Below are 24,620 nucleotides of genomic sequence, written 5' to 3' on the forward strand. Positions count from 1 at the left end.
CAGTATATACATGGAGTAGAAAATAACATGTCTATACTGTATATACATGGAGTAGAAAATAACATGGCTATATACATGGAGTAGAAAATAACATGTCTATACTGTAATTACATGGAGTAGAAAATAACATGTCTATATTTATGGAGTAGAAAATAACATGTCTATACTGTATATATATGGAGAAGAAAATAACACGTCTATACTGTATATACATGGAGTAGAAAATAACATGTCTATACTGTATATACATGGAGTAGAAAATAACATGTCTATACTGTATATACATGGAGTAGAAAATAACATGTCTATACTGTATATATATGGAGTAGAAAATAACATGTCTATACTGTATATACATGGAGTAGAAAATAACATGTCTATACTGTATATATATGGAGTAGAAAATATCATGTCTATATTTATGGAGTAGAAAATAACATGGCTATATACATGGAGTAGAAAATAACATGTCTATACTGTAATTACATGGAGTAGAAAATAACATGTCTATAATGTATATAGATGGAGTAGAAAATAACACGTCTATACCGTATATATATGGAGTAGAAAATAACATGTCTATATTTATGGAGTAGAAAATAAAATGTCTATACTGTATATACATGGAGAAGAAAATAACATGTCTATACTGTATATATATGGAGTAGAAAATAACACGTCTATACTGTATATATATGGAGTAGAAAATAACACGTCTATACACTATATACATGGAGTAGAAAATAACATGTCTATATTTATGGAGTAGAAAATAACATGTCTATATTGTATATATATGGAGTAGAAAATAACACGTCTATACTGTATATATATGGAGTAGAAAATAACACGTCTATACAGTATATACATGGAGTAGAAAATAACATGTCTATATTTATGGAGTAGAAAATAACATGTCTATATTTATGGAGTAGAAAATAACATGTCTATACTGTATATACATGGAGTAGAAAATAACATGTCTATACTGTATATATATGGAGTAGAAAATAACACGTCTATACTGTATATACATGGAGTAGAAAATAACATGTCTATACTGTAAATATATGGAGTAGAAAATAACACGTCTATACTGTATATATATGGAGTAGAAAATAAAACGTCTATACAGTATATACATGTAGTAGAAAATAACATGTCTATACTGTAATTACATGGAGTAGAAAATAACATGTCTATAATGTATATAGATGGAGTAGAAAATAACATGTCTATACTGTATATATATGGAGTAGAAAATAACACGTCTATACTGTATATACATGGAGTAGAAAATAACATGTCTATACTGTAAATATATGGAGTAGAAAATAACACGTCTATACTGTATATATATGGAGTAGAAAATAAAACGTCTATACAGTATATACATGTAGTAGAAAATAACATGTCTATACTGTAATTACATGGAGTAGAAAATAACATGTCTATAATGTATATATATGGAGTAGAAAATAACATGTCTATATTTATGGAGTAGAAAATAAAATGTCTATACTGTATATACATGGAGAAGAAAATAACACGTCTATACTGTATATATATGGAGTAGAAAATAACACGTCTATACTGTATATACATGGAGTAGAAAATAACATGTCTATACTGTATATATATGGCGTAGAAAATAACATGTCTATACTGTATATATATGGAGTAGAAAATAACATGTCTATACAGTATATATATGGAGTAGAAAATAACATGGCTATATACATGGAGTAGAAAATAACATGTCTATACAGTATATACATGGAGTAGAAAATAACATGTCTATACTGTATATACATGGAGTAGAAAATAACATGTCTATATACATGGAGTAGAAATAACAGCTATATTTATTGAGTAGAAAATAACATGTACATATATATGTACATATATATAGAGTAGATCATAACATGTCTATATTTATATATATATGGAGTAGAAAATAGCATGGCTATATATATGTTGAGTAGAAAATAACATGGCTATATTTGTGGTGTAGAAAATAACATGTCTATATATATATGGAGTAGAAAATAACATGACTATATACAGGGGGTACCAGTACCGAGTCGATGTGCAGGGGTACGAGGTAATTGAGGTAGATATGTGCTGTACATACTGTACAGGTAGGGGTAAAGTGACTAGCAGCAGTGTATGGTGAGTGTGAAAGTGTCCGCTGTGTGTGTATGAGAGAGTGTGATGGGTCTGTACGCACGTGTGTGCATGTTAAGTATGTGTGGGCATATGTAGTGTATGTGTCATGTGTTTGTGTATGTATGTGTGTGTTAAGTTGTCAATGTAAGTACGTGTGAGTGTGCAAGTATGCATTTCTCGTCCTTGAATTCTCATTTATTTGAAGACATTGGTACGGGTTGACTTTGAATTCTTTTGGAGTATGATTCATAGCCAATCTGGAGGAGGGTTACAGGCGGCTTCGCATACACAGTACATTATATGTAAAACCAATACTTATAGAATAATCTACAGATACCAGGCCATGAACTTCAAAGATTTCCCAAAAGGAAGATGTATATTTATGTATGCGTGTGTGGTGCATGCAATTTCATATGTAGGACTCTTGGGAATTTGCTGCATTTTGTTTGCATCAAAGATCAAAGCTTTGTTAGGAGCTGGGGGTTGGTGCAATGATCCTGAGGTACCACCAGGCAGATTACTGCAATGTCTTTTACCGGTTTCTGTATCTGTTTATTCACAGTGCTAACATATTTAACAAGTTGGATAATAGCTATGAAATAGGGAAAGCATGTAGCCTAGTGGTTAAGAGCATTCAACCAGTAACTGACAGGTTGTTTGCTCATAAACCCCGAGCAGACTAGTTGAACAATCTGTCGATGTGCCCTTGAGCAAGTCACTTAACCCTAATTGCTCCTGCATGTGGATAAGAGTGTCTGCTAAATGACTAAACTGTAAATGGTAAGGTTGCAGGAATGGGTGGGGAAAGATTAACCAAATCAGTGCTGACCTTCACTGATGTGTAATAGCACAGAGAGACAGAAAAGGTTAGGTTTAAACAAAAAGTGGACTGATGAGGTAGGAATATATGAAAGACAGTGGCTAGTGCCTAGACAAAGGTAAGTGGTTGCATATAAAAATGGAGCACCCCAGATACAAACACACTGATAATGCTGTAACAGATCATGTTGATAATGACACGCTTGTCCTGGACTCGATTATCTACATCTAGGGATTATCTTTCTGTTTCACACAAAGAGGGCCTTTTGATGTAATGAGACAGCCATCGATTCTGTAGCTATCAGCAAATGATCCTCCTCAACACTTCATCACAATGGATATGACGGTGCTCCTTTGAGTGGTTCATACAACATGTCATCATGGACACCATCAATGGTTGTTGAAAAAACTAATGGATTGATGATTGTTTATTGAAAATTGTAATTAATAGATTTTTTGGCCATTTTTTTCAAAGCAATTGGAGGTAATGTACATACAGTTAGATGACTCACCTATTCAGCTGAGAGAGTAGAATTTTCTTATTTAAGTGGTATGTACTCGACAGTATGTAGTGTCTGCTCATATTGACAGTCTATCCAGAATGCATTTACACCTGTGAGCAAATATGAACATGGATGGCTTTCATTGACATGAGTAGCACATTGCTATTCCATTAAGATGAACCAATTTGGAACAGAAAAGTAGGACAGGTGCATCAGCAGCAGTATCAAGCATCATTTCCTTCCTGACGGCCAATTCTTCGGCTTGTGTCGCGATTTAAGATAGTGCCCCATACACGGATTACAGATTAGACACAATTACAGACCATTGTCTGATCTTCCACCGTGGATTGCATGCTGCTGCTACGGTTCACGGGCCAGGACTAATCTTAGGAGGGGGGAGAAAACATTTACCCCAGATCAATATTTATGAAATGGAAACAAAATAACATCGGAATTTACTTGCTTGGATTATTTCTTTATCTCTCTCACTGTCTTTTTCTGTCTCTCTCCCTCTGTCTCTCTCTCTCTCTCTCTCTCTCTCTCTTGCTTTTCCTTACAGTCACAAACTTGCACTGAGCTCTATGAAAACAGACAGGCAGGCAGGAAGCTAGTAAAAGAGGATGATGCCTGGGTTGGTTTCTCCCTCCCTTTGTGGACAGACAGAAATGGTCTGGAACACTCCGACGGACTCGGGAGGCATGGGGAGGGATGGAGAGAGGCTGTGTCTATTTTAGGTTCCCAATCATTGTGTCTGTATGCATTTCCTAGAAACTGGGCCACCATTTGCTATATGTGAGTCTCGAAAGCCTTTAATGCAATAGAATGCAAAATGTCTTCCTGAAAAGCTCATTTGCTTTTGGACAGCATTAATGCCTTATCCTCTGTGGCATAAATGCACACGGAGGACAGTGAGACAATTAGCCAATGAGCCGAGCTCGGGTTCCACCCAATACCCAATCAGAGAGAGGAGTCAAGGCTTGGGCTCTACCTAATATCCAATCAGAGGGATCAAGTAACTTGACTGTGCCTTTATTGATTATGTTGTCTAGACTACAATATTCTTTATTCCTAGATTTGTTTTGATTGCACAGTATTGCCCTTGCTTGTTTCTCAAAAGGGACGTTTTGATCAATTATTAATTAGTTATGCCAACACACCGCTTTGAACATGTCAGCAGTATAATATCTAATATGAAAGCAGCTCCCACAGCTGAGTATCAACCCACTGTGAACACGGGAAGTAAATACTTCAACATTACCGATCCTCTTTTCACAATAAGGACAATATGTTTATTTAAAATAAAAGTTCATAAATCTGGATAATACTTCAAGTGCCAGAAGAAACTGGGTATTCGGAATACTTTTAGAAACTCAAAGAAAATAACATAGTAGGATAACATTTCTTATGTTTGCTTAGAAATACAACCTATTCAGAGGGATTGGGTTAAATGCAGAAGACACATTTCAGTTGAATGCATTCAGTTGTTGTTCCTTTCCTCATTTCTCCTGCTTTTTAAGATACCTCAACACATTTACTCTCTACTATTACCCACAATGACCACTAGTTTTACCTCACAATTACCACAAACGACTTCTGGGCAATTGAGGAGTGAAGCAAAAATCCTGAAAGGTTGTGATGTGACTTAAAATGACCGCCCATTCTCTTGTTATTATGTCTTTGGAGGTCAGCCAGCTAGTTTATGAGACAGACCCCATTCCTCTGACTCCTTGACTCTTTTGGTCTGTGGCTGATCAAGCATTAGCCAGACACCTCCTTCAAGCCCAGTGCACATATACCCAAGGGGTGAACTCTAAGCCCATACCCTGGTCCATCAATTTGGCATGAAAGTGATTCAATGTTCACTGCTCTACCAAAATCACTCTCTTTTATCCCAAGACATGCAGTCGCTTCATAGCCTCGGAATTGCACAACAATTTAAAGGACAACTACCCTGGTTTTCATTGGCCTCTCCTCTTTTTTTTATTTGTCTTTTATTTGTTATTTTGAGCATGGAGGCAGAAAACGCCCCCTGGGCTGTGCCCTATGAAGCATCATGTGTATTTCTTCACTACAATAGTGCTTGAGGAGGCCACCCCACATAGTGCTTTCTCTCCCTGGTGAGACACACACAAAAGCAACTTTAGAGAGGTAGGAGCAACTTACCCCTATCCTCCCCTATACACAATGACCTAAATGAGTCCTGGCCATACAGTCTAGTCTGCATGTCTGCACGCAATCCAGCTTCCAATAGAACCATCATTGTTAAAATTGTTGAACTATGGATTTTTCGTAAATATCTATTTAGCGAAACACATATTTATTTAGTTACTTCTTTTAAACATGTTTTGGGTTGTCTGTAAGCTCCACAAGCAAAATATCTGATTTGAAAGAACTGATAAAGCTGTCGATATGAATAATTTTCAACCATTTTTCGGAACAATAATTTATATGATGAAAATGCACCTGCATGTTTTAATTGAGATATAATGATACATAATACTTAATATCTCTGTTTGTTTCTCCAGAAGGAGAGATTATTAAATCACTCTATTCCAATGTGTCCTTTGTCATGTTTCTAAATGTAATATGTCACATTTGATTGCAGCATATGTCTAGCAGTGTCATAGCATCCATTGGTATACACAGTGATGCTCTGTTAAAGCTGATGCTGGGGTACCCTGCTGGAGACGTGATTCACCCTCTGTTATTGAGGTCAGATGCATCATCAAACAGCTAAGAGCACATAACACAACACATAATACGTGTAATATTAGGACAGTTATGAGAACATCCATATTGTGTAAGTTGTTTGGTAAGCATGTAATGCACACTGAGTGAACAAAATATTAAGAATACCTGCTCTTTCATGACATACAGGGCCTTCAGAAAGTATTCATACCCCTTGATTTATTGCACATTTTGTTGTGTTACAGCCTGAATTCAAAATGTATTAAATAAACCAATTTCTCACCCATCTACACACAATAACTCATAATCACAAAGTGAAAACATGTTTTTAGAAATGTTTGCAAATGTATTGAAATTGTATATCAGTATTCACTCCATGAATCAATACTTTGTAGAAGCACCTTTATCAGTGATAACAGCTGTGAATCTTTCTGGGTAAGTCACAAAGAGCTTTCCACACCATTATTCTTTAAACATTTCAGACTGAACCAGGTTTTTCTCTAGGATTTTGCCTGTGCTTAGCTCCATTCTGTTTCTTTCTTATCCTGAAAAACTCCCCCGTCCTTAACGATTACAAGTATACCCATACAGTAGCATGATGCAGCCACCACTATGCTTGAAAATATGGAGAGTAGTAATCATTAATGTGTTGTATTGGATTTGCCACAAACATAACACTTTGTATTCAGGACAAAAATGTAATTGATTTTCAAAATGTTTCTGCAGTATTACTTTAGTGCCTTGTTGCAAACAGGATGCATGTTTTGGAATATTTGTATTGTGTATAAGCTTCCTTCTTTTCACTCTTCAATTAGGTTAGTATTGTGGAGTAACTACAATGTTGTTGATGCATCTTCAGTTTTCTCCTATCACAGTCATTATACTCTAACTCTTTTAAAGTCACCATTGGCCTCATGGTGAAATCAATGAGCGGTTTCCTTCCTCTCTGGCAACTGAGTTAGGAAGGATCCCTGTATCTTTGTAGTGAATACTTTCTGAAGGCACTGTAGACTGACCAGGTGAATACAGGTGAAAGCTATGATCCCTTATTTATGTAATTTGTTAAATCCACTTCAATATGTGTAGATGAAGGGGAGGAAACAAGTTAAAGAAGATTTTATTTTGTCTTGAGACAATTGAGACATGGACTGTGTGTGTGTGCCATTCAGAGGGTGAATGGGCAAGACAAAATATTTTCTCAAAGTGCGTTTGAGCGGCGTATGGTAGTAAGTGCCAGGCGCACCGGTTTGTGTCAAGAACTACAACACTGCTGGGTTTTGCCACGCTCAACAGTTTCCCATGTGTATCAAAAATGGTCCACCACCCAAAGGACATCGAGCACAACTGTGAGAATCATTGGAGTCAAAAGGGGCCAGCATATCTCTGAGGGTAAAAGGGGGTGCAACTCAATATTAGGAAGGTGCTTCTAATAGGTTGTGCACTCAGTGTACGTCAAATGCATGCAGTGACTTTTCAAACGGTTTGAGGTCATGATGAAACATACATTCCACAAAATAAAATACAATAATGTAAGCCGCAGATAACCACAAAATGAGGCAAATTTGTTTGTGCTTTTCTTGAAAACTCTTAAGGTCATTGCCGTGCCAAGTTTGGCGTGTGAACAAACATCGGAGTTGGCTATATAGCAGAAACTGATCTGAGACCAGGCAGAGAACAAAAACGTACACACAAAAGAAGACGACTAATAGGTTTGGGCCCTGCATTGCGGCTGCCCTCTGCTCCAGCCGCTCAAACCTAATGTGTGTTTGTGTGGAAGTGTGTGTGTATCGGGGTTGGATAAAAGAAGAATAGAAATGTCCCTCTCTCATGGACGAATGAAGTATATATTTTAATAAGTTCTGAGTTCTCCTACCTGTTGAGGTTCCCGTGGCGTCGTCTGCTTCACCCTCCTACTGGACGCTGTCGTCGTGGTGATCTCCATAATGGATGTGGACGTCTCCGACCGGTTGGCTGTGTTGGCACTCGACTGTGGCGTGATGGACGAGGGCGACTCCCCCACCAGCCTGACGCTGCCCTGGATGCGGATGTTACGATCTCCTTCTGTGGCCATGTTGAACACCTTCAGCCCGTTATAGTAGAGGCCTGAGAGCTGGCCCTGAAACGGGCGACTCCTGTCCCGGTCCCAGCCACCTATCTGTATGGTGGTCTGGCTGTTGAAGATAGTGAGCTGCCGACCTGTGGGAAAACAACGTTACATATATACGAGAATGTATGTTGGATGGAACGCGGACGGACTCTGCCGCCGCAAATTCCCTACTTGTACTTTGAGTCACAACAGAAATCCAAAAACAAAAGAGTGATGAAAAATAATCGCGCATAAGAAAAATGACAGATTATTTGCCCAGTCGGCTAATGAGTCGCGATAAATTACCCGTTGCTAGAGGCAAACCTCTCATGGTAATTTATTGCGGTTTGAATGATGGGATGGCTATGGAACAAAGGGAGAAAGAATAAAGAAAAACATTTACAGTTGTTGTAAATTAATGCACTGTAGCTTTGCTAAAAGGACAATCAAATCAACTTAACTGCAGGGAGGACATTAATCCTGGTAGGCGTGTGAATCTTGTCGCATTACTTCACAGCAATGTACTAAACTGCAATTGATTTATTCCTTGAAATAATAAGACAATCTTGGAAGTGTGAGTTTTTACTGCATAAGTAAAGGAAATAAAAAAGGGACAGATTGTCCATGAGAAATTGTCTGTGGAGAAAATAGACCTGACAGATGTGTCATCCTATAGTGTCCAATTATCCTCTTTGAATAGCTTCATACTTTAATTCCTTTGAAAACACTTACCACTTTTACCATTTACTTTTTCGTTTCATTATGCGAACCAAAAAACACCATTCAAAGTTGCGGAATGTATAGACTTTTTGAGTTTCATTACGATAATTACCATACGTTTCTAAAGCTTTGCCAAGGTTTTAAAATGTTTCCTATTACTTTCATCATCATCATATCAAGACCGCCTTTTAGCAAGAAGTGAACGCAACTTAAAACTTACACGTGATATGAAACATGAGGCACGTAACAAAAGAGTCATTCCTGACAGTAAAAATAACTGAACAAACTGAACCAGAAAACATTCAGATGAAAAATAACCATGGCACATACTAGTTGGGAGATACAACTTGGTTTTTAGAAACATACAAAAAGGCATGCACTCAAACTTTGACGTTTTATGATACATTTCCTTGATCTTCATTCCCTATACATATTTACAAAATCTGTTAAAGGGACTCACTTTCTTTATGCCAATTAATATTACACTCTATTTACCATTTAAATGTATTGCAGTTTAATCAGTATGATCCATTATAAATCAACCACATACATGTATGTGTATCAAATATAACACTACAAATATCAACTGAATGGATAATTTAACTGGACCTTTTTTAGTTGATCATTTAGGTGTTTACATCAAATAACAACAATGATATAATCATTTATGTACATTTTAACAGTGTTGACATTACTTCAAGAAATAGTTAGATTTATGTTTACAGTCCCTTTAACCTGAAGCTGACAGACGTATTAAACAGTTGACATCTCTAAAAAGAAGAATACATTATTATATGCAAAAGTGTGCAATGTTACTAGCTAGCTACATTTAACTGTTTTAAATCATTTAGTTTTATTTAAGTTTTACTGAACATTTATTTTTTTAAGGTTTATTGGTTACAAAAAGTATTACTGGGTTATGATCAAATTATTTTTATTTGAAGTTTTAATCAATGTTTTTACCTTTGTCGAGTAGCCATTCGTCAACTACTCGACCAAGTCGATATGGGATTCGCTGTCTAGCAATCGCCAGGCGTTCGTTATCATTGTTGCCTTTAAAGTTTAAAGAGACATTTCAGTGGTTAAAGTCTGTAAAGTCAAAGGTTAAATGTTAATACTTAATCATTGAGCTATAACAACTGCCACAAAGTTTTAAATATGTTTTTGACGTTTAAAAAAAAAACAGTTACCTACAACATTTCATCGACCCAACTTCACTTACTCAAATCATTTAATTTTAATTTTAGCCAACAAATTATTCCTATATTAATTGAGAATTAGCACGCTGAAGTTTCAACTAGGTTAATAAAGTTATGTTACTGTAGAAGCCAAAACCAAATCACAAATTTAAACATTTTCATAACATAAGTCTTGCCAAAATGATTTCCAAAAACACATTTTCTTTATTTTCTTTCATTCTTTTTGGCAGACTTTTTTAGCTAGTTATACATTCTCAGAATTTATCGTTTGTGAAAAACATTCAACCTTTTGCACACAGTTTATGGTTTAGAGTAGAAAACAAAGTATATATATACACATATATATATATATATATATATATATATAAAACATATTCCATCCCCATTTAAACAAGTTTACAAATTACCAGATAACAATAACCTAACAAAAACATCTGCAATCTACATTTCAAGAATCGAAGACACAACATATTTAGGTGTTAAAATAGGTGCACAAATACTGGAACACTATTCAAATAGCAGTGAAGGCTTTGACAACGGCTACAGTAAGTCAGGGTGATTACTAAGTTACGTAATGAAGTAGTTTAATGAGACCAAACTCTGCACTGCCCTTTGGATGTTTACCAAATAGCACCCTGTTCACTATATAGTGCACTACATTTGATCAGGTCAAAATAGTGCAGTATGTAGGGTTTAGGGTGGTATTTGAGACACAAACTTTTTCAAGACCAATCACCTCTCCAGAAAGAGAAAATTGCGACCTGCTCCAATCTTCCGGCAGATTGACAATGTTTTGTCACATCAGCCACATTAATTCTGTTTGAGCAGATAAGGGTTCAGGGGACAAACAGTAATTTGGTGTGGAGTGTGTAGCAAGAATGAACAGCAGCATCAGTGATTAGAGAAGGGATGGGGATGGGAAGAGAGATAGAGAGAGATACGGATAGGGATGGATATGAGAGAGAGAGAGAAAGAGAGAGAGAGGACAGGCATTGACTGGGATGGATAGTAGCAGGGTTGGAGGGGTTGAAGGAGGTCACACTCCGAGTTCGTGACTCAGATACAAAGCAGATCTCAAAGGAACTAAGTCTGACTCAACAGGATGAGATGGCAAGTTGGATCGGCCTTGCAAAGGATTATTTTAATCATGTCAGTTGGAGTTAAGAGATCAAGTAGACAGTCAAAGTGTATAGGATGTGTACTCTGCTCTCCCCTCCCCACACTCTATCTTCCCTATTCCCCACATGGAAGCTGCAGGAAGGTCTGAGTGTGAAAGGTAAGAAAGATGTCTGTCATCCTGAGTTAGGAGATCAAGCCATACAGACAAAGGATAAAATATCCACCCCCCATATCTTAACTGTCTACACAGCACATGGTGAGAGTACTTAGAGTGGAGGAAGGTCTGGTAAGGTGGGTGAGTAGGCTACTCACAGTGTGTTTGGCTGAATAAGCTACTGACAGTCTGAACTTGTGACAGGGAGGTGAATGAGTGTTGCCTAGCCACCCAGACTCCTTGCTCTGGCCAAACGCTACGTCTCGCCCACGAACATTAGATTGTTACCCGCAATGAGTCTGGATCTGAGTACCTCCCTGACCTTGATTGGTCCAGAAACCAATAGGTTGAGCCAGAGCCAGTGCACACGTGGCTTTGATACTCTTCATGGTTAGAGACATCAGATCATCAGATCGCTGATGACTTTGTTTTGTACAACTCCCCTCATGCCCCTCGTCACCACAAACGACTTCAATGATGACAGTCTCAGACCAAACGACAGAGCAGAGTTTAGAGTCCTCAGGCTAGAAGGAGAGGCCAACTGTGATGTAAACTACAGTGATGCTGAGTTACAGGCTCTGTTCCAATATCCACACAGGCATTCTGTACCACTTGGACCAACTCATTGGTCTTGTTGTTAGAGTGTCCGCCCCAAGATTAGGAGCTCGATCCCCGGCAGAGTCATAACAAAGACTGTAAAGATGGGACCCAAATTGTCTCTTCTTGGCACTCAACATTAAGGAGATAGATTGTAGGTAAGGCCCTGCGATACACTAGCGTCCTGTCCAGGGGGTGTATTTGTACATCAAGCTGCCTCACACTACAGCAACAGGAGAACTGCTCCTTGTGTTCTGGTTCGCACAAGCCAAGGCTCTACCTGTACCATTTAGGGTTCTACTCTCGGCTGGCATTAAGGCGGCGGTAGTGTCAAACACACATTAGTTTGCAATTTCATAATGTAAAAACTGGTGCACTGATGTTTTCCAGGCCTAACGCCAGTCTAATATCAGCACGCTTGCGCAAAAGATGGGCGGGGTGGAAATACTTGAGGTGTGTCCTTAAAAACATGATCCAAAGTGTTAGTTTCAGACAGCCCTAATAAGGATATTTAAGACCAAACAAGCTGGTTTTGGAGGCAACGCAGTTGGTTATGGCATGACTTTTGAAAGTGGAAATGCAGCCTCTCCAGCCATGATGCACACTGCCCTTTTGCACATGGAACAAGAGTAGCCTAATGTGCTTTTGGTACCTGTATACTTCATATTTAGGAACATAAAAAAACACATGTTTCTTCCCATTTTCTTTCACTTTAATTAAAAACCAAGCATAGCCTCCCCTCCTCTCAACGAAGGCTTTTTTTTGTCTGCCCAATGGAATCGCAAGGTAGTCAAGACTGTCGATAAAGGGTTTGGCTCCTGAGGCCGCTTGGAAATGAATCTTAATTACCAAAGCTTTATTCAAATATCAAGTATGAGAGGTGTAAAACAGTGAGCTGACTTTCCCTTTGTATCTATCTATGCATTGTAGGCAGGCCCACATTATTTTAGCCATGCAGGTCCTGCTTTGATGTGCGTAAAACCCTCCATAGTCTGCGCTGTTTTAAAATGATATGCCCACGCAGAGAAATTATGGTGGTTGTAAATGTGACTTAGCCTTTTTAAAACAAGTTGTTTTTTCGTTTTGTTTAGAATTTTATTCGAATTATTAATTCTTTATAGGCCTTATCTATAATGAACGTAATCGTTCTTATTGACCTAGTTTGGCATGTCCATGCTCAACCATAATGTAATTTACAGTAGGCCTAGACCCTATATCAGTGTGAATGCTTCTGAAGCCATGCAACCACTTAGCACAATGTGGACAGCAAATTAGTTCAAGTTAACCTATTTACCAAAGATGGGATAGGTCTACATTTTGTTATTTCATTCCTGTAAGCCATTTAACAAACTATAAAGGACTAACAGGCAATACAGGCAATACATAAAAGACCATAAATACACAATCTGAAGCAACCAGATATTTAGACATGGAGCACGATCTGATTGGCCAGTGAGTGGACAAGCCTCGACAAACCAACAACTTATTTGTCCATCAAAATTCAGCCCTTTCACACCAATGCCAGCAAGTGCGCCGATAACTGTGATAGTGAAAATAGCTAAACTATTTCTGACACACCCTTGAACCTATAGCGCTACCACTTGCGCTTAGATGTACAATTGTGTTAATTTAGTTCAAATAGAGCCCTTAGAATGAAGCAATGTATTTTTAAAGTTTGAAGTTTTAATGGCACATGCACAAGTACAGTGAAATGCCTTTCTTGCAAACTCAAAACTCAACAATGCAATAATGCAATTGGGCATGCATTCTGTGGATTGCTACAGTAGTATTGTTATTGGGCCGTAGTCAGTTTGGCGGGAGGGAGGATTAGGCTATTGATGGGCCTTCATCTCTTCTGTCAAAGCTATATGACAGTGCCAGGCTGTTGGTTGGTTGGGCCAGCTTTTCCCCTTTGTTTGTCACCCACGAGGGTCCAGGTTGTGTTATCTGAGAGGAGAGGAGTGGAGGAGAGGAGTGGTCAGTAGGAGGAAGAGCCCTGGTTCTTCTCAACCCCTGGGATACAGAGAGGTCAGGGAAGTGAGGGAGAGAGAAGAGAGAAGGAGGAATGGAGTGAGGGAGGGAGGGAAGATGAGGGTCGTGTAGAATGAAGCAGAGCACGCTGCGGGAGAGAGCAACTCTCATTCTGGATTCCTATTACTTTTTTACTGCTTTCTTTATTTCATGACAAGCCGCAATTCTTTCTGTATGTTTATGCCTTCCAGTTATCTTCTGACAAAAGAGTAATCTCTCTTCAAATGATAGGGTTGAGAAAATTATACAGTCTCCTTTTTAGGCTATCGGCAAGACATGTAAACACTATGTAAGACCCCTGAGAGAGAAAGAGAGAGAGAGAGCGAGAGTCTTGGGAGGGTGAGGAGACAAACAAAGACACACGCACACAAACACACACACACACACACCGAGTAGTACACATGCTGTATACTGTATGTAGCTACTGCAGGTAATCAGACGCTATCGTTTTTTCATACTATGGACCATAGTACTACTCTCTCCATCCTCTCTTTCTGTATTAAAACTCTGATTAATTTAAGTGTGATCGCGATATCAATTACACTTCAGGGACATTTGTTTTTATATACTAACAAAATGATGCTGTGCTCTGGTTTTAAACACAGCAACACCCATACCCATTCATCATACCCATTCATTCTGTTCTAGACAGAGTACATGGTGATCTGGGCAAGGGAACGACGGGACAGGGACAAACCTCTACCTTATCTCCCACCTCCAGACAGCAGTGATTGGGACTGAGACGCCCCCCTGTCCCCCCCCAGTCCCAGTTGACCTGGCTCACCCATGCTTCTTGTTTTCGTTGTGTTAATAAAGTGGTCAGATAAGACCTGGCTTTCATCTCATTACAAGCTCTGAGAACAACGCCCCCTCGCTCTCTGCTCCACATTAAATGAACAAAATATGCAAATGGTTTCTTCCACTGTTCCGTTAGAGAGAGGGCTGGGAAATAATTAAGCAGGAGGAGAAGATGGAGATGGAAGAATTTGTCTGATATTATTAAATAAGTTTTATTTTTTATATATATAAGGGATTTGGGCATAAGAAAGCGCCAGTGCACTGTTTATTGTTTTGTAGCTTTTCATTTGGACTCACCAATGGTCTGATTGGTTGTACACTAGACTGAACTGGAGCTCACAGAGACAGAATACAGTGTGTGTGTGTTTGTAAACCAGCGCAGACAGAATAATACAATCGACTGCCTGCCCCGTGGATGGCGTTGCGTGTCATTACTGATTGTTCACTACTTCTGATTCATTACTGCTCCTGCAGCCATGGCTAAAAGAGCAGAAACAAATCAAACCTTTCCCTTCCGGGTCTGACCCTGAGAGGAGAAGGGACGGAGAGGGAGAAGAGAAAGAGAGAGGGGGGATATGAGAAAGAGATCAAGAGAAGGAGAGGGGGAGAGAAAGAGACAAAGAGTGAGCAGTAATGAGAAAGATAGAGGAAAGAAGGGATCAAGATCAAAAGAGGAGGGAGGGTAGGATGGAGAGAGTGAGAGAGGGAAGAGAGAGCGGAGTTAAAGAGAGCAAGGGAGCTTTGTAAGTGCATCATGCTCTGATAACAGTAGAAGAATAGGGCCAGGGCTCCCTAGTCCATTCTCTTTGTGTGCTGTGTGGTAGACAGGCTTTTAGCATTAGCTGTTCCCTCCAACAGAGTAGTTTACTACCCTGCTACTGTACCCTCTGGGCCTCACACAGACAGAATATGGTGTGTGTGTGTGTGTGTGTGTGTGTGTGTGTGTGTGTGTGTGTGTGTGTGTGTGTGTGTGTGTGTGTGTGTGTGTGTGTGTGTGTGTGTGTCTGCTACCCTGCTACAGTACCCTCTGGGCTTGACAGCACCATTGTTATGGTATGACTTCCATGACCCAGACTCTGGATAAGGAAGAGGGTCTGATTTCTGAGGCTGCCTGTCCAACTCTTTTGTACTCCACATAAAGAGGGAACGAAAGGGGAAGAAGGAAAAAGAACGAGAGAATGGAAAGAGAACTGGGCATCTAAGACAAATGGATGGGTTATTTTGAGTCTGCATCTACATCCCAAATGGCACCCTATTCCCCTTTATAGTGCACTACTTTTGACCAGGGCCAATAGGGAAACCCATAGGACTCTGGTCAAAAGAAGTGCAGTATTTAGAAAATATGGTGTCATTTGGAATGCACACAGAGCCTCTGATAATTGGGCTAAGGACATTCTAATGCCTCAATAAATGGGTATGATGTGACCTTTTAATGAGATTATACCAGGGAAGGCACTTGTGGTGCAATTATTCCCCCCTGCTTTTCACAATGGTGATCCCCTCCATTCTTCCACCCTTTAAATCTTTTTCATGTCTCTCTCCCTCTCTCTCTCTCTCTCTCGCTCTCTCTCCCTCGCTCTCTCTCTCTCTATATATATACACGTATATATATATATATATATATATATATATATCTCCCCGAATCTCTCTCTCTATTTCTCTATCTTCCCATCTTTTTTTCTCTCTGCCTCTCTCTCTCTCTCTCTCTCTCTCTCTTTCTTTTTTGTCATCATTCCATATCCTCAGCGTCTGCTCTTATTATGATGTCACTCTGGAACCTGCCAGTGGCCAGTGGCTGGGGGGCGGCCATTACCCTGCCGCCTGTAGTTCTGCCTCGGTCTGCGACAGTCTGCATCCCAAATGGTACCCAATTGCCTATTGCCAGACTGACAGAGGCATTGATGGAGGCTCATCAAAACATAGAGGAGCTGGGAGAAATACAGTATTAGGGATAGTTAAGTGGGGAGGGCTCGGGAAAAGGGGGGGGGGGGTGCTGTACAGTAATTGTGATTAGAAGTAATTGACTGGTGTTATAGGATGGCATGTAAGCAGAGATAATACTCACACAGGGCATCATTTACTGTAGGATGTTTGCATTGAACTAGCCTTTTTTTTTACTGGTAGTTAACTAGTTAGGACTTGAATCAGGTAAGAAATGTCAATAATGATTTAGAATCAAATGAGACATTCCCTCTCATCCCCCTATTGAAAAAAATATAATTTGAATATGTGTCTGTTGATTAGATCTTGTTTGGAAATTCAAAACTACCGTTGTAACATAATATTGGACTGTATATCCATGTTTGATGTTATTGTATATAATTATCAAAGATGTGCCCTGTAAAGTCAAAGATGTCCAACAAAGCCAGAATTACAATGAGTGACACTAGTAGGACAGTCTTTGTTAAGGCTGTAGGTTTATAATAATATATCACCATATGTTCATGCATTTTTTCTGCAAGATGTGAAATACAAGGATATGTAATTACTAGACACAGTTCTTCTTATCTCTCTCCCACTCCTCTTCCCTCCCCCATTTTTAGTTACATTTAAATTCATTCGGGTGGTTTATCAGTGGTATCATAGAGCAGACTATGGTAAAGTGGCACAAAATCAAATTAAGCTCACTTAAGATATATATATTTTTTTGCGATGACTTTGAAAAACTTTATTCGGAAAGTTACATTAATTTCATGGCCTTTTACAGAAGTCCATGTCAAGTTCAAATGAAAAAATAAAATAAACAGGACTGCTCATTTAGTTTTGGAGATGGAGGAAATGTCAATCATGTTTGTGTGTGCATAATATGTCTCTCGTTTATAAATGAGGTCCAGAAAATACCAACTAAAGCTTCTCAATAAGATGTGTCTGTGTCTGCATTCACCGTGCACTTATGTGTACTTATTGACAATGGCTAAAGAAACCATTTCAATTGGAAATAAGCTGAAGTCACACAAATGATGTTTAATCAGTTCAAAGTAGCAAGTGTTTTACTTGTTATTTAATTGCATGTTTGAGAATGAAGGTCATTCCAATATATTGTTTAGGAAATAAAACAAAAAATGATAACTCAATGTGAATGTTTAGCTGACAAGTATTTAATTTAGACTTCACTGATATGGACCCTTAAAAATTGTGTCCTTATTTAGAAAATACGTTAAATAATATATTTTCTTTGTAAAATATGGGCTTGAGTCCGATTGCAGATTCAGACAGCCAATTCATTCTAGACTCTTGACTCAGACATTCCGGAGGAGTTCTTGAATACAATTATTTCTGTCTTTCCCTCTGTGAGTTTAGTCTGCCGTTGAGAAATATTGTTGGTAAGTGAATGATTGTAATTACTGTTCTCTATACACCAAATGAAAACCTGTGACTGAATTGATTAGAGAGCTAACCAACCTTCAACTAAATTAATTCACTTCCTTCTAGAAGTAGTTCTGTGCAACGATGAATCTTCAGAGTATTTTTGAGTATTTCAGTTTTTTTGGGCAAAGCCACAAAGGGGCTGTCACAGAGAGTAACCAAATTAGTAAAAAGTGTTCAAATATCCTAAAGACTTACAGTATTAATGTGTGTGTGTGTGTGTGGGTATGCGTCTTTGTGTGCACGTGTAAATACAGTATGTATGTGTGTGTGTTTCTGTCTGTCTGTGTGTTTCAAATCAAATCAAACTTTATTTGCAACATGCGCCGAATACAACAAGTGTAGACTTTAACGTGAAATGCTTACTTCCAAGCCCTTAACCAACAATGCAGTTCAAGAAGATGAAAATATTTACCAAGTAGGTGAAAATAAAAAGTAATTATAAAAAGTAACACAATAAGAATAACAATAACGAGGCTATATACAGGGGGCACCGGTACCAAGTCAGTGTGCAGGGGTACAGGTACATCTGTACATGTAGGTGGGGGTGAAGTGACTCTGCTTAGGTAACAAACAAACAGCGAGTAGCAGCAGTGTACAAGAGGGGAGGGGGTCAATGTAAATAGTCCGGTGGCGATTTTTATGAATTATTCAGCAGTCTAGCCTTTTGGTCCTAGACTTGGCGCTCCGGTACTGCTTCCCGTGCGTTAGCAGAGAAAACAATGGTGTTGGAGTTGTGCCTGGCCGTGCAGTCATGAGTGAACAGGGAGTATAGGAGGGAAGTGAGCACACACCCCTGAGGGGCCCCCATTTTGAGGATCAGCATGGCAGATGTGTTGTTGCCTACTCTTACCACCTGGGGGTGGACCGTCAGGAAGTGCAGGTTGCAGAGGGAGGTGTTTAGTCCCAGAGTCCTTAGCTTAGTAATGCGCTTCGTGGGCACTATAGTGTTGAACGCTGAGCTGTGGTCAATGACCAGCATTCTCACATAGGTGTTCCTTTTGACCAGATGGGAAAGGGCAGTGCGGAGTGCAATTGGGTCATCTGTGGATCTGTTGGGGCGGTATGTGAATTGGAGTGGGTCTAGGGTGTCCGGGAGGATGCTGTTGATGTGAGTCATGACCATCCTTTCAAAGCTCTTCATGGCTACCGCCGTGAGTGCCATGGGGCGGTAATCATTTAGGCAGGGGGACTATGGTGGTCTGCTTGAAACATATAGGTATTATAGACTTGGTCAGGGAGAGGTTGAAAATGTCAGTGAAGACAGTTGACAGATGCTTTGAGTACACGTCCTGGTAATCCGTCTCACCCAGTGGCTTTGTGAATATTGACCTGTTTAAAGATTTGGTTCACAGGGCTACCGAGAGCATTATCACACAGTCATCCAGAACAGCTGGTGCGCTTGTGCATGCTTCAGTGTTGCTTGCCTCGAAGCGAGCATAAATGGCATTTAGCTCGTCTGGCAGGCTCGCGTCACTGGGCAGCTCGCGTCTGGGTTTCCCTTTGTAGTCCGTAATAGTTTTCAAACCCTGCCATATCCGATGAGAGTCAGAGCCGGTGTAGTAGGATTCAATCTTAATCCTGTATTGACGCTTTGCTTGTTTGATGGTTCGTCTGAGGGCATAGCGGGATTTCTTATAAGCGCCCGGATTAGTCTCCCGCTCCTTGAAAGTAGCAGCAATAGCCTTTAGCTCGATGCAGATGTTGCCTGTAATCCATGGCTTCTGGTTGGGATATGTACATACAGTCACTGGGGGGACGACGTCATCGATGCACTGATTGATGAAGCCGATGGCTGACGTGGTGTATTCCTCAATGCGATTGGATGAATCCCGGAACATATTCCAGTCTGTGCTAACAAAACAGTCCTGTAGTGTAGCATCCGCGTCATCTGACCACTTCCGTATTGAGTGAGTCACTGGTACTTCCTGCTTTAGTTTTTGCATGTAAGCAGGAATCAGGAGGATATAATTATGGTCAGAATTGCCAAATGGAGGGCGGGGGACAGCTTTGTATGGGTCTCTGTGTGTGGAGTAAAGGTGGTCCAGGATTTTTTTCCCCTTGTTGCACATGTGACATGCTGGTAAAAATGAGGTAGAACTGATTTAAGTTTGCCTGCATTAATGTCCCCGGCCACTAGGAGCGCCGCTTCTGGGTGAGCATTTTCTTCTTTGCTTATGACCTTATAGAGTTGGCTGAGAGCGGTTTTAGTGCCAACTTCACTTTGTGGTGGTAAATAGACTGCTACGAATAATACAGTTGAGAACTCTCTTGGTAAATAGTGTGGTCGACAGCTTGTCATAAGGTACTCTACCTCAGGAGAGCAATACCTCGAGACTTATTTAATATTAAACATCGTGCACCAGCTGATATTGACAAAAAGACACACACCCCCACCCCTCGTTTTACCAGAGGTAGCGTCTCTGTTCTGCCGGTGGATGGAAAATCCCGCCAGCTCTATATTGTCCATTTCAGTCACAGTTTTTAATGTCCCTTTGGTAGGATAATCTTAATATTAGGTCATCAATTTTATTTTCTAATGATTGCACGTTAAGAAGAAGAATGGAAGACATTGGGAGTTTACTCGCTCGCCTCCAGCTTCTCAGAAGCTTCTCAGAAGGAACCCTGATCTGCGTCCCCTTTTCTTGCGTCTTTTCTTCATGCAAAAGGCGTGGATCTGGGCCTGTTCCAGTGAAAGCAGGATATCCTTCTCGATAGACTCTTTAAAGGAATACGTTTCTTCCAGTCCGCTGTGAGAAATCGATTTTCTGATGTCCAGAAGTTATTTTCAGTCATAAGAGATGGTAGCAACAACATTATGTACACAATAAGTTAAAAAATAAGTTACACAAAACGAAAAAAAATGGAAAAAAAATTGCACAATTGGTTGGGAGAAAGTAAAACGTCAGCCATAGTCTGTCTGTCCGTCTGTGTGCCTGTCCGTCTGTGTGCCTGTCCGTCTGTGTGCCTGTCTGTCTGTGTTTCTGTCTGTCTGTGTGCCTGTCTATCTGTGTGCCTGTGTGCCTGTCTATCTGTGTGCCTGTCCGTCTGTGTGCCTGTCCGTCTGTGTGCCTGTCCGTCTGTGTGCCTGTCCGTCTGTCTTTCTGTCCGTCTGTGTTTCTGTCTGTCTGTGTGTCTGTGTGCCTGTCTGCCTGTGTGCCTGTCTATCTGTGTGCCTGTCCGTCTGTCTTTCTGTCCGTCTGTGTTTCTGTCTGTCTGTGTGCCTGTCTGCCTGTGTGCCTGTCTATCTGTGTGCCTGTCCGTCTGTGTGCCTGTCTGTCTGTGTGCCTGTCTGCCTGTGTGCCTGTCCGTCTGTGTGCCTGTCTGCCTGTGTGCCTGTCCGTCTGTGTGCCTGTCCGTCTATGTGTCTGTGGAACAGTGAGTCTCTCTATTGCACAGCTAAGATCTTATAGAAACCATAGAGCCAGTCAGTCTAATAACCCTACGGTGTATTCTGTGTTCCTCCATGTTCACTGCACGTCACAAGACATTCATTTCCCCCCATCTACCTGAGGCGAGGAGTGACGAGTGAATCTGTCCCCTGCCATAAAAACCCTCTTTAGTGTGGGTGAAAGCACTGGGCCGCCTGAAAAGGTCAACGAACAATACAGAAGAAGGAGAGGTGGGAGAGACAGGTTGAAATCATCTCTGGTTTGTACTCATGCCAAGATGGTTGAGTTAGACTCAGGCAATCCTGATCCTATGAGCTATGCCCCTCCCCTATGTCTCCTCTCCTCACATAGGGCTGCTACGAGGAATTCCAGAAGTGGATTCTTAATCCTCAAAACCAGTGGTGATATCAAATATTTGTGATATATTATCAATATATTAGCGCTAACAATATTACTGTGCCAACGTAGATGTCCTATTTTATACAGAGATTGTAAAACAATTTGTATGTTGATGTAGTGCCCATCGATTATGAATGTTTCAACTGCTGTCTTGAGAAATCATGTTTTTACCATCAGTTTCTGTTTCAAAGAGCACCAAAACCTACAATAACCATGAGCCTCACGGTCTGTATCGTCCAATCACAGAGCATATACAAGTCACGTGATCTATTAGCGAATCACTTGTTCCCTAACAGATTTTTTAAAATAGATTTTATTTCACCTTTATTTAACCAGATAGGCCAGTTGAGAACAAGTTCTCATTTACAACTGCGATGTGGCCAAGATAGAGCAAAGCAGTGCGACACAAACAACACAGAGTTACACATGGGATAAACACACTTACGGTCAATAACACAATAGAAAAGTCTAGATACAGTGTGTGCAAATGTAGTAAGATTAGGGAGGTAAGGCAATAAATAGGCTATAGTGGTGAAATAATCACAATTTAGCAATTAAACACTGGAGTGATAGAATGTGCAAGTAGAGATACTGGGGTGCAAAGGAGCAAAAAAATTAAAACCAATACGGGGATGAGGTAGTTCGGTGGGCTATTTACAGATGGGCTGTGTACAAGTGCAATGATTGATAAGCTGCTCTGACAGCTGGCACTTAAAGTTAGTGAGGGAGATAGAAGTCTCCAGCTTCAGTGAAGTTTGCAATTTATTCCAGTCTTTGGCAGCAGAGAACTGGAAGGAAAGAAGGCCAAAGAGGAGTTGGCTTTGGGGGTGACCAGTGAAATATACCTGCTGGAGCGCGTGCTACAGATGGGTGCTGCTATGATGACCAGTGAGCTGAGATAAGGCAGGGCTTTACCTAGCAAAGACTTATAGTATAGATGATCTGTAGCCAGTGGGTTTGGCGATGAATATGAAGCAAGGGCCAGCCAACGAGAGCATACAGGTCGCAGTAGTGGTGTAGTATATGGGGCTTTGGTGACAAAATGGATGGCACTGTGATAGACTACATCTAATTTGCTGTGTAGAGTGTTGGAGGCTATTTTGTAAATGATATCGCCGAAGTCAAGGATCGGTAGGATAGTCAGTTTTACGAGGGTATGTTTGGCAGCATGAGTGAAGGATGCTTTGTTGCAAAATAGGAAGCTAATTCTAGATTTAATTTTGGATTGGAGATGCTTAATGTGATTCTGGAAGGAGAGTTTACAGTCTAACCAGACACCTAGGTATTTGTAGTTGTCCACATATTCTAAGTCAGAACCGTCTAGAGTAGTGATGCTAGACGGGCGGGCAGGTACGGGCAGCGATCGGTTGAAGAGCATGCATTTAGTTTTATTTGCATTTAAGAGCTGTTGGAGGCCACAGAAGAAGTGTTGAATGGCATTGAAGCTCGTCTGGAGGTTTGTTAACACAGTGTCCAAAGAAGGGCCAGAAGTATACAGAATGGTGTCGTCTGCGTAGAGGTGGGTCAGAGAATCACCCGCAGGAAGAGCGACATCATTGATATATAAAGAGAAAAGAATCGGCCTGAGAATTGAACCCTGTGGCACCCCCATAAAGACTGCCAGAGGTCCGGACAACACACTGACACACTGAACTCTATATGAGGAGTAGTTGGTGAACCAGGCGAGGCAGTCATTTGAGAAACCAAGGCTGTTGAGTCTGCTGATAAGAATGTGGTGATTGACAGAGTTGAAATCCTTGGCCGAGTCGATGAATACGGCTGCACAGTATTGTCTTTTATCGATGGCGGTTATGATATCATTTAGGACCTTGAGCGTGGCTGAGCAGACCCATGACCAGCTCGGAAACCAGATTACATAGCGGAGAAGGTACTCAAAATGTGGTATTCAAAATGGTCGGTGATCTGTTTGTTAACTTGACTTTCAAAGACTTTACAAAGGCAGAGTAGGATAGATATAGGTCTGTAACAGTTTGGCTCTAGAGTGTCACCCACATTGAAGAGGGGGATTACCGCGGCAGCTTTCCAATCTTTAGGGATCTCAGATGATACGAAAGAGGTTGAACAGGCTAGTAATAGGGGTTGCAACAATTGTGGCGGATAATTTTAGAAAGAGAGGGTCCAGATTGTCTAGCCCGGCTGATTTGTAGGGGTCCAGATTTTGCAGCTCTTTCAGAGCACCAGCTATTTGGATTTGGGTGAACGAGAAATGGTGGAGGCTTGTGCAAGTTGCTGTGGGGAGGGCAGAGCTGTTGACCGGGGCAGGGGTAGCCAGGTGGAAAGCATGGCCAGCTGTGCTTATCTTTTGGAAATTGTAGAAATAAAACTGTTTCCTTCCAGCTTATTGAAATTCTTGATTATCGTAGATTTATCGGTGGTGACAGTGCTTCCTAGACTTAGTGCAGTGGGTAACTGGAAGGAGGTGCTCTTATTCTCCATGGACTTTACAGTGTCCCAGAACTTTTTGGAGTTTGTGCTACAGGATGCAAATGTCTGTTTGAGAAAGCTAGCCTTTGCTTTCCTTACTGCCTGTGTATATTGGTTCCTCACGTGACTTCTATC

General features: G+C 40.3%; 1 protein-coding gene across 24 annotated transcripts in view; it reads right to left on the reverse strand.

The window, feature by feature from the left end:
* LOC115144382 (neurexin-1a) overlaps positions 1 to 24,620 on the reverse strand; it is a 644,902-nt gene that overhangs the window by 86,184 nt on the left and 534,098 nt on the right. For 15 of the 24 annotated variants that reach the window (XM_065002579.1, XM_065002574.1, XM_029685374.2 and 12 more), the window contains 2 exons: positions 9,949 to 10,038; positions 8,053 to 8,375 (listed from right to left, as the gene is read on the reverse strand). In XM_065002579.1, the coding sequence (XP_064858651.1) occupies positions 8,053 to 8,375; positions 9,949 to 10,038 (413 nt within the window). The remainder of the gene's footprint in view (positions 1 to 8,052; positions 8,376 to 9,948; positions 10,039 to 24,620) is intronic. The other 9 variants (XM_065002580.1, XM_065002575.1, XM_065002582.1 and 6 more) reach the window with 1 other exon arrangement.

This window comes from Oncorhynchus nerka, linkage group LG16 (genome assembly GCF_034236695.1).
Source record: "Oncorhynchus nerka isolate Pitt River linkage group LG16, Oner_Uvic_2.0, whole genome shotgun sequence".
NCBI classification, from domain to species: Eukaryota; Metazoa; Chordata; class Actinopteri; order Salmoniformes; family Salmonidae; genus Oncorhynchus; species Oncorhynchus nerka.